At 41.2% G+C, this 15180-nt stretch overlaps 1 protein-coding gene across 2 annotated transcripts in view; it reads left to right on the top strand.

Moving 5' to 3' along the window:
* The first annotated feature begins 4895 nt into the window (after positions 1–4895).
* Positions 4896–15180, top strand: part of cdkal1 (CDK5 regulatory subunit associated protein 1-like 1) — a 581619-nt gene continuing 571334 nt past the window's right edge. The window contains exons 1-2 of one of the 2 annotated variants that reach the window (XM_060849921.1): positions 4896–5043; positions 9742–9911. In XM_060849921.1, the coding sequence (XP_060705904.1) occupies positions 9745–9911 (167 nt within the window). In that variant the 5' untranslated portion in view covers positions 4896–5043; positions 9742–9744. The remainder of the gene's footprint in view (positions 5044–9741; positions 9912–15180) is intronic. The other variant, XM_060849920.1, reaches the window with a different exon arrangement.

Here is a 15180-nt window from a genome sequence, read left to right on the forward strand (position 1 = left end):
ATATTTCACTGGGCGACAATCAATATGGAGGCCAGAATTTAAAGCCTGAAGATGTTAAACACTATGTTGACTTAATCAAAAACAGATGCTTTCTACCAGTTTGTGTTGGGCTTTAGTGGAACACCACTACAGCAGTCCCAGGACAAGAGGAAGCATATGTATTGAAATCGAACCAATAAGGCAGAGATCATGATTGTGGACTGAAAAAGGTGTTCCATAATGTAGTGACCCAATTTGCTTCTGATTCTGTTAATGTAGAGAACACAATGAATGCAAGGACAGGAGACGATTGAAGTACAAGTAAAATTAAGACATTGTAAGTGCCTTTGTTGGAAGATGTCATTACCAGAACAAATGGCAATGAAGCTGGAAATGTGGGAATAGAATTGTCATTATATTGTGTGGGTAATGTACTTGGTTAATGTGCAGGTCATGGATTTGTAATGAACAACCTATTCTTGGGAATGGAGACAGAAGTTAGGAAGGGTAAGTCTGGACTGGATGAAGATGAGAACGGTAGTAATTGGAAGCAAAAAGGATTAGTTCAGTTTCCGAGGACAACGGGAAGTGGTGATACTACTTAATCTTGTTTTGTTTTCAATGCAGTTTATAGTTTGTTGTTAACAGTTATTGTAGATCAATGTTTTTTTTCCCTGACAACCATGACCCACGTCCTTACTTTTTTCTTGATACCTTTGATCTCTAATCTCCCTTGATCACTAGCTTTTTTTCTGACCTTCTCCCTTTTCAATAACACAAAACACCTCTTTATTTCAACCAGTCTTTGTTTCATATAAATGTCATATTGGACTCAACATTACTGTTATTTAGCACAGATGGAGAAAGCAGGTCTGACATCATCACTTTTTTTTGTATTCCATATTACAACTTGAAAATTCCTTCAAGATGACTGCTGGATCACAATATAGAGAGAGACAGCAAAGCAAACAGATACTGCCTGTAGCCAACAGAATGCCAGTACAATGCACTTGCAAACTAGTTGATTAGTTTAAGGCAGGTGGGGAGAGAATACACATAAGTAGCATATACTACTCACTGAAGTGTATGGGTCCAGCCAACACCTTTTGATAGAAATGTTAACAGTTTGATACAGACTCAACAGCAAGTGCTAATAGCCAGGGCTGTGGTAATCATCCTTCTCAAAGAGCGATTAGCATCCATTACTACAGCAATGGCCTTCTGTGCAGACATTGAAACTGATAACGACTGCACTGAAATTAACAAAGGTTACGCTGGAACTGACATTGACTCCATCAAAACTATCAACGATTCTGCAATGTTTACTACAAACAAACTGTTATAATAGGTCAATAACGAGATTGTCTCTGACAAAATGTATAAAAGTATCTTGACATTTCCTCTGGCTTGAGAGAAGAATCTCAGCTGACTACTATGCTATTGGTGTCTTTCTCTCCCTGGAGCTCCGGTATTTCCTTGTACAATAAATTGTCGTTGAATCCTGACTCTGATTCTGAGGCTGGTGATTTTCCCCACAACAATGGTTATTGTAAATGTATAATTATCATACGGTGTCTAAATTGTGCATATACATTTCCTTTACTTATTCAGGTTCTTTATCAAGTTTCCACCACGTGTAATTTTTCTTCGGTCACTTGAATTTCTTCCAGTTAGTTTAAGTATTTGCATGTGAATGTCAGGTGCTGGACTTCATGATAGATGTTGTGTATCATGACACAACCTTAGACTGACTAGCTAAGTAACTTTTTATTTTGACCGTTGATATGTCCATCAAAAATCAGTTACTGTTAAAATAAGTCATTATCATCACTAACACCATTTGTTGAAATCTCTCAAAGCAGTTAAGGTAAATATTGTTGAGTGTCAATGTTTTATCAACAAACTATTAGCCAAGCTAGAATCTGCAGCACAACTTGGATACACCATAGAGAACTTATGGACACAAATGATAGTTACATAGATGTCTTACAATGCAAATCAAGGTTCCAGCCACACCAGCTAGTTAGTGACTTGACTACAGTCTTCCATGCCAAGTCTGTTAACATCCTAGAAACATTGGTTCATGGTAAGTAAGATTTCAAGCATTTCCTTTGGAAACTATTAGTATTGGTGACCATTCATCAGGGCTAAAATTGCTCCTGAATTGAAGGGAACTAATAAACTGACAGGGAGATTTGCTAAACCTGCTTGGGAGGATTTAAACTAGTAAGGTGGGTGGGGTGGGGAGAGGAGAGAGAGGTGGTAAGACCCTGGGTGATAGTGAAGGAAGAGATCAAGGTCAAGAGTGTGGTGCTGGAAATGCACAGCAGATCAGGCAGCATCCGAGGAGCAGCAAAATCATTGTTTTAGGCAAAAGCCCTTCATCAGAGGTCAATCTGAGATTGAGACTGGCACAGTTGTGTACCATGGCATAGTTGGGGGAAAGGAGCAAGTCAAACAGGGCAGGCAGGAACAGCGCAGAGAACAAGGTAGGACTGATCATTTAAACTGCATTTATTTCAATGCAAGAGGCCTAACAGGGAAGACTGATGAACTCGGAGCATAGTGAGGAACAGGAGACTGGGATACCATAGCAATTACAGAGACGTGGCTCAGTGATGAGCAACACTGGTAGTTTAATGTTCCAGGTTACAAATGATATAGGAAGGTAAGTGTGGAGGGTAAGAGAGGAGGGGGAATGGTGTTCTTGGTAGAGTATGATTATGATGGCTGTACTTAGGATGTTCCTGGGACTACCTCCAGGAAAGTTAATTAGGTGGAACTGAGAAATAAGAAAAGGATAATCACCTTATTGAGATTGTACTATAGACTCCCCAATAATCAGTTGGAAACTGAGAGACTGTTAGGGTGAAAGACAAGGCTGGTAGATATAGGGAATGTTGGATGACTGGAGAAATTGAGACTTTTGTTAAAAAATAATGAACACATGTCAGGTATAGACAGCAGAGATCGAGTGAATCGAGTATAAAGTCAGTAGGGGTATAGAGGGTACTTAAGAGGGAAATCAGGAGGACAAAAAGGGGACTTGTGATAGCTTTGCCAAATAAGGTAAGGAAAATCCAAAGGGATTTTAGAAATACATTAAGGAGAAAAGAGTAACTACGGAGAGAATAGAGCCCCTCAAAGATCAGCAAGGTAGCCTGTATATGGAAACGCAGGAGATGGCGGGGGGGGGGGGGAACTAAATGAGTATTTTGCATCAGTGTTTACTGCGGAGAAGGACTTGGAAAATACATAATGTGGGAAATAGATGGCAAGATCTTGAAAAATGTCCATATTGTAGAGGAGGAGGTGCTGGATGTCTCATAATACATAAAGGTGGATTAATTGATATGGATTGATGAGGGAAGAGTGGTGGATATGATCTATATGGACTTCTGTAAGGCATTCAAAAAAGTTCTTCATGATAGTCTGGTCAGCAAGGTTATATCACTTGGATCAGCTAGCTACTTAGATACAGAACTGACTTGAAGGAAGAAGTCAAGGTGGCAGTGGAAGCTTTCCTTTCAGACTGGAGGCCTGTGATCAGTGGTGTTCCACATGGATCGGTGCTGGGTGCATCGCTTTTAGTCATTTATATAAATGATGTGGATGTGAACATGGAGGTATCATTTGTAAGTTTGCAGATTACACCAAAATTGAAGGTGTAGTGGACAGCAAAGATAGTTAACTCAGCATACAATGGGTTCTTGATCAAATGGGTCAATGGGCTGAGGCGTGGCAGATGGAGTTTAATTTTGGTAAATGTGAGGTGCTACATTTTGGCAAGTCAAGGCAGTACTTATATATGTAATGCTAAGGTCCTGGGAAGTGTTGCTGAACAAAGAGATCTTTGAGTGCTGGTTCATAGTTCCTTGAATGTGGAGTCTGGGGGAGATAGGATAGTGAAGAAGGTGTTTGGTATACTTTTCTTAACTGGTTACAGCATTGTGTATAGGAGTTGGGAGGTTATGCTGCGGCGGTACAGGACATTGGTTAGGCCACTTTTAGAATATTGTGTACAATTCTATTTCCCTCCTACAGATGTTGTGAAACTTGAAAGGGTTCAAGAAAGATTTAGAAATATTTTGCTGGGGTTGGAAGGTTTGAGCTATAGCAAGCGACTGAGGCTTTGGAGGCTGAGGGGAGACTTTACAGAGGTTTAGAAAACCACAAGGGGCATGGATAAGGTAAATCAACAAGTTCTTTTTCCTGGAGGCTGGTACAATTGCAACATTTAAATGACATCTGGATGGGTATACGAATAGGAAGTGTTCAGAGGGATATAGGCTAAATGTTGGCAAATAAGACTAGATTAATTTAGGACATCTGCTCGGCATGGAAGAGTTGGACCGAAGGCTCTGTTTCCACACTGTACATCTCTCATGACTAATATAAATAAATGAACCCCAGCCAACAGTTTATAGATATTGCATGGCACGCTTGGAAATGAAAAATTTAAAACACAGATAACTTTTCCCCCCTTAATAAAGTCCAAAGTTAGAAAGGACACCTACAGTTTGTTACACTACTTGGAAATTGTAGATAAACACAATTTGTGTGTAAATTTCATCTAATTGCTTAATTTATTTTTCATGTAACAAAGCAGGGGGAACCTATTGTACATTAATATAAATAGGCAAAGGTTTGTGGTCGTGTCCTTCAATTATCGGATGCAGAAGTTTGCCGAGAATTGATTTTGAAAATGAAAGAAAGGAAGACTGTCATAAATATAGTTCGATGTTTTGAGGATAAGAACAGACACCGACCGCGCATTTGACCTTCACGGCGACTGCAAGCACGGCCGCAGGGTTTCGGAAAGCAATCACGTGCTCGGTCGCGTTTGTATCTCGCTGAGGATTGAGCCGGCTGGCGTGTTCTGAGCGGGCCGCCGTCCGACCGGAAGAGGGGAGTAAAAGCAACCAGGTGAGAGGTTAGTGAGTGATGGCGCAGCGCAGTCGGAGCGCGAGACTGGGGAAGTGAAGCCGCAGCTGACTGCTCCCGAACGGATTGACGGCGCGAGCGGGGACCGTTATATTTGAAAACGTGGGCTCGCGACTCTGGGTAATTGTCCGCCTGTAGTTCCAGGTTTCAAGTCGGCGCTTGTGGCCCAGGGAAAGGGGCCGAGATATCGGCATGGGACGAAGATGAGAGGAAATGGTGCCCGCCGGTGATATTGAGGGAGAAAAATGTTGCATTCTTCCCTCTGAGGGACCCAGGACCAAAGATCGTCGCTTTAAAATATCCAGAATGCGACAGGAAAATAAACTTTTTTTAAAAAAAAAACCGGGTAGTTAGGATATGGTATACCGGTGAGAGTTTGGTGGAGGCGAAGTTGGTTGTGGCCTTGAGATTTGGTAATTATCCGAAAAGAAAATGCAGGAGGAAGGGGAAAAGTGGGACTGACTGAGTTGCTCTTGTCAAGTTGGCATGGACACGAGGCGGATTGGTTTCTTTCTGTCTTTCAACTGGAGTGTGGGCAGTGTGAATTAAATTACATGTGGAATACCATCCAAAATTATAACTTGGGATTTCTTGTTGATGGTTTTGGCTGATGTTGTCATATAACCCCTTTGGATTTGGAGCTGTACAATTGCAGTCACCACTTTGTGTATCTTGTGGTATTTCGTGATAAGAAATAGGAACCAGGAATAGGCTGTTCGGTCCCTCTAGTCTCTTGCATTATTTAATATGACCACAGCTGATGTGACATTCCCCATGTCGACATTCCTGCCCTTCCCCTGTAACCCTTGATTCCTCTACTGGTCAAATTCCTGATGAAGGGCTTTTGCCTGAAATGTCGATTTCGCTGCTCCTTGGATGCTGCCTGAACTGCTGTGCTCTTCCAGCACCACTAATCCAGAAGAATTTATCTCTGTCAGCCTTAAATATACACAAGAACTATATCTCCACAGCTCTCTCTGGCTAGGAGTTCCAAAGTCTCTGGACACTCTGAAGGAAGAAATTCCTTCTCATCTCACTCTTAAATTTGTGTCCCTTTATTTTGACACTGTACCCTCTGGTCCTAGATTCTGCCATGAGGGGAAGCATATTTTCAGCATTTACCTTGTCAAGCCCTTAGCAATCCTATATGTTTCAATAAATTCACTTTTTTTTTTAAACTCCATTAAATAGAATCCCAATCTATTTACTTTTTGCTCATAAGATAATCCCTGTATACAAGGATCATCCTCTGAACCATCTCTGAACTGCACCTACATATTTCCTTAAATATGGGGATCCAAATTGCTTGCAGTGTGCCAAATGTGGTCTCACTTGTGCCTTCTACAGTTGCAGTAAGACTGCTTCACTCTTTTACTCTACCTCATATAAAATAAGGGCTAATATTCCAATAGTTTTCCTGGTTATCTGCTACACCTGTATGCTAGCTTTTTATTATGTACATGAACTCCTCTCATTATTTTGTACACTTGGATCAGATCTCCTCTCCTCCTCCTTCTCTCTGGAGAGAAAAGTACGAGCTTATTCAACCTTTCTTTAGAAGGCAAGCCCTCCAGTCCAGGCAGCATCCTGGTAAACCTCCTTTGCACCCTCTCCAAAGCCTCTGTATCATTCCTGTTGTAGGGCAACCAGAACTGGACATAATATTCCAAGTGTGGTCTCACCAGGGACTTGTGGAACTGCAGCAAAGCCTCGTGGCTTTTAAATTCGATCCCCCTATTAATGAATGCCAAAACACCATATGCTTTCTTAACAACCCTATCCACTTGGGTGGCAACTTTGAGGGATCTATGTACTTGCACACCCAGATCCCTCTGTTCCTCCACACTGCCAAGAATCTTATCTTTAATCCGATGTTCAGCATTCGAGTTCAACCTTCCAAAATGCATCACTTCACATTTATCCAGGTTAAACTTCATCTGCCATTTCTCAGCCCATCTCTGCATCCTGTCTATACTATTGACGACACATCCAAACTTGGTGTCATCTGCAAATTTATTAACCCACCCCTCAACTTCCTCATCCAAGTCATTTATTACAAAGAGCAGAGGCCCAAGAACAGAGCCCTACGGGACCCCACTCAACACTGACCTCCAGGCAGAATACTTCCCATCTATAACCACTCTCTGCCTTCTGTCTGCCAGCCAATTCTGAATCCAGATAGCCAAATTTCTCTGTATCCCATAATTCCTGACTTTATGAATGAGCCTACCATGGGGAACCCTATCATATGCCTTGAAGTCCACATACACCACATCCACTGCTCAACCTTCGTTGACTTGTCATGACAGCTCCTCAAAGAACTCAATTAGATTTGTGAGGCATGACCTGCCCCTCACAAAGCCATGCTGACCGCCTTTAATCATGCTATGCTTTGCCAAATAGTCATAAATCCTATCCCTCAGAATTCTTTCCAAAACTTTGCTGACCACATACATAAGACTGACTGGCCTGTAATTGCCAGGGATTTCCCTATTACCCTTCTTGAAAGGAGGAACAAATTCGTCTCCTTCCAATCCTCCAGTATGACTCCCGTGGAGAGTGAGGAGGCAAATATCCTCGCCAGAGGCTTAGCAACCTAGGATAAATCTGCACCCTTAACTAGATACTCCATTTTCCTTTGCATTCCTACCTTTATAACCAAGTTTTTCTCATTTCCACTTAGCACTGTTGAAAGCATTAAAACGACTGCTCTTTTTGTAACTTCTCTTTCTTTGTAGCTACACATTCCCCTCTTATTCCAGCTTTGATTCATAATATTTCAAAAATCTTTGTTCAAACTTGTATTCATGCATAAATGTCTATCAAAGATGGAACACAACTCAAAGTCTACTGCAAAAATAATGATATGGCAGTGCCACTGTTGGACTGGACTGAACAAAGTCAGAAATCACGCAACATTGGGTTATAGTCCAACAGGTTTATTTGAAGTTGCAAGCTTTCGGAGCCCCCGCTCCTTCCTTGAGCAGCCAGTGAGAGAGAATAAATCAGACACAGAATTTCTAAGTAAAAGGTCAAAGTGTCATATGACTTATGCGAATGAATTGAACAAATCTAGATAGCTATTAAGCCTTTAATCACTTAGAAGGAGTAGCAGGTTTCAATGGATTAATATGTAAATCCCAGAATTTCTTTTAAAACACTGCCCCAAGATAACTTTATCAGAATAAAGGTGACACGTCTGGTCAGACACCATATTTTAGGCTTGAGGCCCTGTTTCAAGTTTGTTTGTATCTGTCAGACTGGTTTTATTTCCAAAGTAGGAATTTATAAAATGCTCCATTGACTGACTGTCTACAGATCATGAGCTTTTTGAACAAAACAAATGCAAATGCAAATTTACCCAATTGATTTCAGTGGGTGTGTGTGCTTGAGAGGGAATGTATGTGAGAGTGTGCGTGTAAGTATGAGGGGCTATGAACAATGTGTATGAGAGAGGGTCTCTGAGTGTGTTCCTGTGAGAGTTGTGTGCGTGTCCGCATACGTGTACCCTCACACGCACTCGCACACTCACTCTCCCATGCGCGCACAGAAATCCATGGGGTGAATTTGCATTTGCAGATACATTCTATTTCATTCAAAAAGCACACGATCTGTAGGCAGTCAGTCAATTTGGCATTTATAAATTCCTACTTTGGAAATAAAACCTGTCTGACAGATACAAACAAACATGAAACATGACCTCACACCTAAAATATGTTATCTGACCAGAGGTGTCACCTTTATTCTGATAGAACCTGCAGTTATCTTGGGGCAGTGTCTTGAAAGAAATTTTGGGATTTACATATTTATCAATCAAAACCTGCGCCTCCATTCTAAGTGATTTAAAGATTGAGTAGCCATCTAGGTTTGTTCAGTACATTTTCATTAGATGTACGACCCTTTGATCTTGTACTCAGAAATTCGGTGTCTGATATTCTGTCTCTCTAGCTGCCTGATGAAGGAGCGGGAGTTCATCAAGCTTGCAGTTTCAAATGAACCTGTTACACCGTAACCCAGTATCGTCACTTTTGACTTTACAGAAATAATGGTAATATACAGACCGTGCAAACTCCACACATTCTCCCTGTGTCTGCGTAGGTTTGCTCTCACAATCCAAAGATGTGCTGGTTTGGTGAATTGGCCATGTTCAATTGCCCATAGTGTTCACAGATGTGTAGTTAGGCGCATTAGTCAGGGGTGAATATAGGGTAAGGGAATGGGTCTGGGTGAGTTACTCTTCAGAGGGTTGGTGTGGATTTGTTAGGCCGAAGTGTCTGTTTCCACACTGTAGGGATTCTATGGATAAGTTTCCGATCAAAAGGTTACGTATTTACTCACCTACATCATTAACAAATGATGTTCACATCACTTCCATTTCAGATTGGTGTACATGGTTATATTATCATGTCATAATATTCACATCTAATTATGAGTGCATACTTGTGATATTCAGTAATGCCCTACTGTCCTTTTCCCATTTCAAGGTATAGCGAGCCAAATTGCTTTTTGTGCTGTCATTTTCTATGATTTCTAAAACATTCAGCAGTGATGTAAATATATTTAACCGTTCATCTCCAAAATTCTGTTGATAATGCTTGGTTGAAAGTTTGAAGTGCCCTCAAATCATCTGGAGTTTCTTTTTCAGCTTTCTTTGGGATGCCAGTAATTGATTTAAAGTTAGCATTGAAAATGAGCATTTGTTCATTTAAAAAATGTGATGTCTATTTTACGCAAATTGTGTATTAATTACTGGTTATATAGAAATGTGTACAAAAATCAATGTCAAAAAAGAAGTAACTGTTCAAAATTTCTTTATAGATCATGCCGGCTGCTTGTGATTCATTAGTGGAAGACATCGAAGATATTGTGTCAGCACAAGATCCGAAACCTCATGATCAACAGTTTGCAAAACGGAGCATTGTCCCACATGTTAGAAAGAGAAAAAAACACCAGCAGGATGAGGGGACAGATGATGTACAGGCTGATAGGTGAGTTCCATTTCCTTCATTTTATTAAAGGTTGCAACACTCGATTGCAATTCCAAATTAAAATACTTTCAGTTTTCATCCCTGCCCACAGTGCTGAAACCCTTATTCGGTCATGAGTGACATACCATGCTACTGTTCTTTCTTTAAGCAGTTCCTTCTCATCCTTGTTAACTAATGTCCTATGGTGTTTATGTACCTCATTTGGTATCCAGCCATCGCCAGAGAATTATCTTCAGGGTTTTCTTTTGCTGCTTCTACATGGTTGTCTCTGGATTTCCAAAAGGATCTCTTTGTCATCCTAATTCCATTTCTCATCAACATGCTGCCCCTAAGGGATATTATTCCAAAATATGACATTAAGTTCCGTGTATATGCTGACTGCCAAGAGTTCCACCTCTCCATCACCCTTCTTGACCTCTCCACATTAGGTATGCAGAAATTCCCTCCAATCTGATACTGCGATGTTCAAAGCCTTTTATAAAAATCTCTGACACAAGCTCTGTTTCCCTCGAGCATAGTCTCAGGCTGAACCAAACTACTTTCAAGCTGGGCATCCTATTTTCTCCATTCTATTTTGTTTCCAAAACTTGTTTGATAGAGTATTACACATAATAAGAGTCTGTGATTTTGGGGATAGTATATCAGCATGCATTAAGGATTGGTTAACTAATAAAAGAAACCTTGGATAAAGAAGCATTTTTACGTTGGCAATCTGTAACTGTTGGAGCGCCATGGAATAAGGTGGTCACTGGTGAGCAAGCAAATCTCCTTCCTGTAGCTTTGATACCACAATCCTTTTGGCAAAAGCGTTCTAGCACTGTCAAAGTTCTGATTTGTATAATACAGCCTTTTGAGGACTATCTTTCGTTAATTTGTACCTCAGTTCCTGAACATTGCTCAAAGGAATATAAAGAGAAACTTCTTGGGTAGGGAGGAAATAGACATGCAATGTTACATTCTGTAAATAAATCTAGAATTATGTAAAATTATTGCCATCTGATTTCTGACTTTGCCATCTGGCATCTGAATGAATTAATGTAGGTGCAGAAGATGGTTGCCTAAAGCTGAAGGTTGAACACTAAGGAAAAAATAAGTTCAGGCAAAAAATTATAATCTGAAGGGGTGGTTGTTGCATTTCTTGAGTTGGTGCCAAAAAGCAGGGTGGTTGAGGTTATTGAGGAGTGCATCAAGGTGTTGTGGAGAGAATGGTCCTTTTCGAATGCTAGAATGGAAGGAAACTGTGTTTAATGGTGCTTGAGTAGGCAGAAATAGTGAAAACTTATGATGCTGTTCCTTTAATAAGGTTATGTTGCCCTTAGGTTTTTTTTTCAGAGGGGTCGTAAATGGAGAGTTGCTGTGAGGTTTGGCGTGGATGGGTTTTAGGGCCAGTTTGATTAGAGCTTACAAATACTGCCTCAGGCAAAAGGCTATCAAGCTTTTAAAAAAAATCACTTGTATGATGAAAGAGGTTCTCCCAGCTCAGCTTTTCTTTGGTTTGGGTTGGATTTGGTTTGGTTTTAGCAAGCAGTCAGTTGTAAAATTGTTGGACCCAAAGAATCCGGCCTATGCTGATCCTCCCTCCCTCTGACATCTCTCTTGTAAGACCCTGTGTTTGATTTTATCTTTTGTGCCAAGGGGTGTTTATGGGTATTCTTACAGGAATTTGGAACCAAATCATTAAGTTGGGATAATCTGTTAGGTTTTCAGAGAGGTTAAGTTATTCGATATTCAGTTCTCTTTTGTTTGCGTTTAATTTGATAATCTTGCGAATAAATTCTGTTTTGTTTAAAACTAAGTGGTTGAGCCAGCTGCATCATTCTTTGACTATCCACTCTACACCTGCTTAAAACAGCTATCAAAGTTAGGGTCCGGGCTACTTTCATAAAATGTTTTGAGATGGTCTGGCCTGGTCTGTAACAAAATGAACTGTGGATAATGGAGGCTAGTTGCATCGATAGTAGAAAGAAGGGGAAACAATGAGTGAAGGAGCACTGGAAGGGGAGGCGTTAATCTGCTTGCGAAGCACCTTGGAGTGAGTTGAAAATATATACCCTTTAACCTTGATCATTCAGAAATTTCATGATCATTTATTCAAGTGACATTGACTAAAGCCAGGAAGGCTTCCTCTCTTCATAGCCATGGAATAATTTATAATGTGCACAGGTGGAGGTAAGTGATGAAAGACGTAAGAATTTTTTACAATCAAGATGAAAATTCTACATTTAACCATGCAGCTAATAATGATAAACACTGAGGAAAACCTTTTCTTTGATCATACAGCTTGAGTATTGTTGGTAGTTCAGTAAATTAACTGATGAACTCAGATTTCTCCAGTTTCCTCATTTCCCCACCCCCCACCTTGTCTCAGTCGGTTCCCTCAACTCAGCACCGCCCTCCTAACCTGCAATCTTCTTCCTAACCTCTCCGCCCCCACCCCACTCCGGCCTATCACCCTCACCTTGACCTCCTTCCACCTATCACATCTCCATCGCCCCTCCCCCAAGTCCCTCCTCCCTACCTTTTATCTTAGCCTGCCTGGCACCCTCTCCTCATAAACCCTGATGAAGGGCTTATGCCCGAAACGTCGAATTTTCTATTCCTTGGATGCTGCCTAACCTGCTGTGCTTTAACCAGCAACACATTTTCAACTATTTAGAGAGGATACTGACTATCTTTTTGGCATGTAATAGTGAGGAAAGCAACTGTTTAGATGAGTTTGTTAGGAGAGAAGAAGCTGTAATGAGAGGGATGTATTACAGTGATAAACGGTTGCACATATTTTGGTTGATTTATCTATGATTTTTTTGTGTTTTAATCTGACATTGAGCTAAAAACAAGCTGTGCAATCCATGTACAGAACAATCTCGGTTATCCAAACATCAGTGATCTGAATTCGGATTATCTGAACAAGATCTCCAGGTCCCGTAAAAACATTACATCAAAGAGGTGTTACCAACACCACCTCCTGTTCCCATTAAAGAAGCTATCGACAGTTTGTGACTTCTCGTGGAATGGTATGAAGCAGGCAGTAAGAGCAATTTGGGGCTGAGAGGAACGACAGATATATAATGATACTAATAATAGTCATCTCGGTTGCTGTTGTTGTGAGCAGTTGTTGGTGGGTAACAGTCGCCAGGACTACAGTGCTTTATTCACAAGGCGACAATTGATATAACTGAAGTCGCTTTCGCCATTCTGTTGCGAACATCCTCCTTCCTGCACTCCTTCCGCGAGCCCTCCAACCGCTAATGGCAGTAAGCGGGCCGTCAGCATCATCTCACGCAGCACTGCAGCTGCACGCTACTCTCTGATCACCTTTTGATCTTCACACTATTTCAGCAGGCCTTGTGTGTGAATCCTGCCTGGTGCCTGCTTTTTGTTTTGTTTCCTGACATTAATTATCCTGATCTGTGGGCAGCGTGGACCTCTGTTCTCAACCTTTCTCTGTCCTCTATCGCTACCTTTGCAGCACAACCAGTTATCCGAACAAAATACTCCCCGCCTGTCTCGTTTGGATTATCGAGGTTGTTTTGTAAAAGGAATGTCTCTGCAATAGCTGGCAGTTAGCTTTCTTGTACGGAGATGAGATTTGAAAATAATCCAGTGCAAATTGACCTTAACACTCAAAACTGGAATTTGCAATTGGAGATACAGTCTGCTGACTTTGAAAGGGCTGTTCTTGATCTTAAATCTGCAGGTCACAACGAACAAAATATGTCTGTGATTAATTATTGATTGGAATATAAAAGCACCGGTATGCTACTGAGACTTTATAAAGCTCTGGTTAGGCCCTATTTGGAGTACTGTGTCCAGTTTTGGTCCCCACACCTCAGGCCCGTGCCCAGCGGAGATTCACACGGCTGATCCCTTGAATGGTAGGTCTAACATACGAGGAACGGCTGAGGATCCTGGGATTGTATTCATCGGAGTTTAGAAGGTTAGGGGAGATTTACAAGATAATACATGGCTTGGAAAGGATGGATGCTAGGAAATTGTTTCGGTTAGGCAAGGAGACTGGGACCCATGGACACAGCCTGAGAATTAGAGGGGGATGATTCAGAACAGGAATGCGGAGACATTTCTTCAGCCAGAGAGTGGTGGGCCTGTGGAATTCATTGCCGCAGAGTGCAGTGGAGGCCGGTATGCTAAATGTCTTCAAGGCAGAGATTGATAAATTCTTGATGTCACAAGGAATTAAGGGCTACGTGGAGAATGCGGGTAAGTGGAGTTGCAATGCCCATCAACCATGATTGAATGGCGGAGTGGACTCGATGGGCCGAATGGCCATGCTTCCACTCCTATGTCTTATGGTCTTATGGAACAAAGGACAGTGCAGAACAGGAATAGGCCCTTGGGCTCACCAAGCTTGTGCTGACACTTGATGCCTTTCTAAATACCTTTTGCCTCTATGAAGTCTGTATCCCTCTATTCCCTGTCTCTTCATGTCAAGATCCCTCTTAACTGTTGTTATTGTAACTGCTTTTACCTTGTTCTCTGGCAATGCATTCCAGGCACTTACCACCCTCTGTTTTAAAAAAAAACCTTGCCTCTCACATTTCCTTTAAACTTTTTCCCCCTTATACCTTAAATGAATGTCCCCTTGTATTTAACATTTCTACTGTTGGTTGAAAACTCTGAACGTTAACTCTATCCATGCATTTGATATCCAAGTGAAAACAAACCAAATGTGTCCAATCTCTCCTGATAGCTATTATCCTCAAAACCTGGCAACATGCTGATAATACCTTTTCAGTATCTCTCTAAAATCTCCACATGCTTCTGGCGATGTAGTGACCAGAACTGTGTGCAATATTCCAAATGTGACCTAACAAAAGTTATATACAATAAAGGCAATCATGCCATATGCTGCCTTGACCAGCTTATGATTTGTGTTGCCATTATCAGGAGATTGTGCATCTGCTTGCCTAGATCTCTCTGTATATTAATGCTTCCAAAGGTTCTGCCCTTGCTGTGTACTTCCCTTCTTCGTTGGACCTTCCAAAATGCATCACCTAGCATTTTTTCCAGATTAAATTCCATCTGCCATTTCTCTGCCCAAGTCTCGAGCCTATGTATAATTGGCTATACCCACTAGCAATTCTCCTCACTATCGGCAACGCCACCAAAATTTGTGTTTTCCATAAACTTACTAATTAGACCACCTATCTCCTCCAATTCGTTTTAAAATGTATTGCAAACAACAGGGATCCCAGCACTGATACCTGCAGACTGCTGCTCTGTATTCTATGACTGAGCCTGTTTTGTATCC

This window comes from Hemiscyllium ocellatum, chromosome 34 (genome assembly GCF_020745735.1).
Source record: "Hemiscyllium ocellatum isolate sHemOce1 chromosome 34, sHemOce1.pat.X.cur, whole genome shotgun sequence".
Lineage (NCBI taxonomy): Eukaryota > Metazoa > Chordata > Chondrichthyes > Orectolobiformes > Hemiscylliidae > Hemiscyllium > Hemiscyllium ocellatum.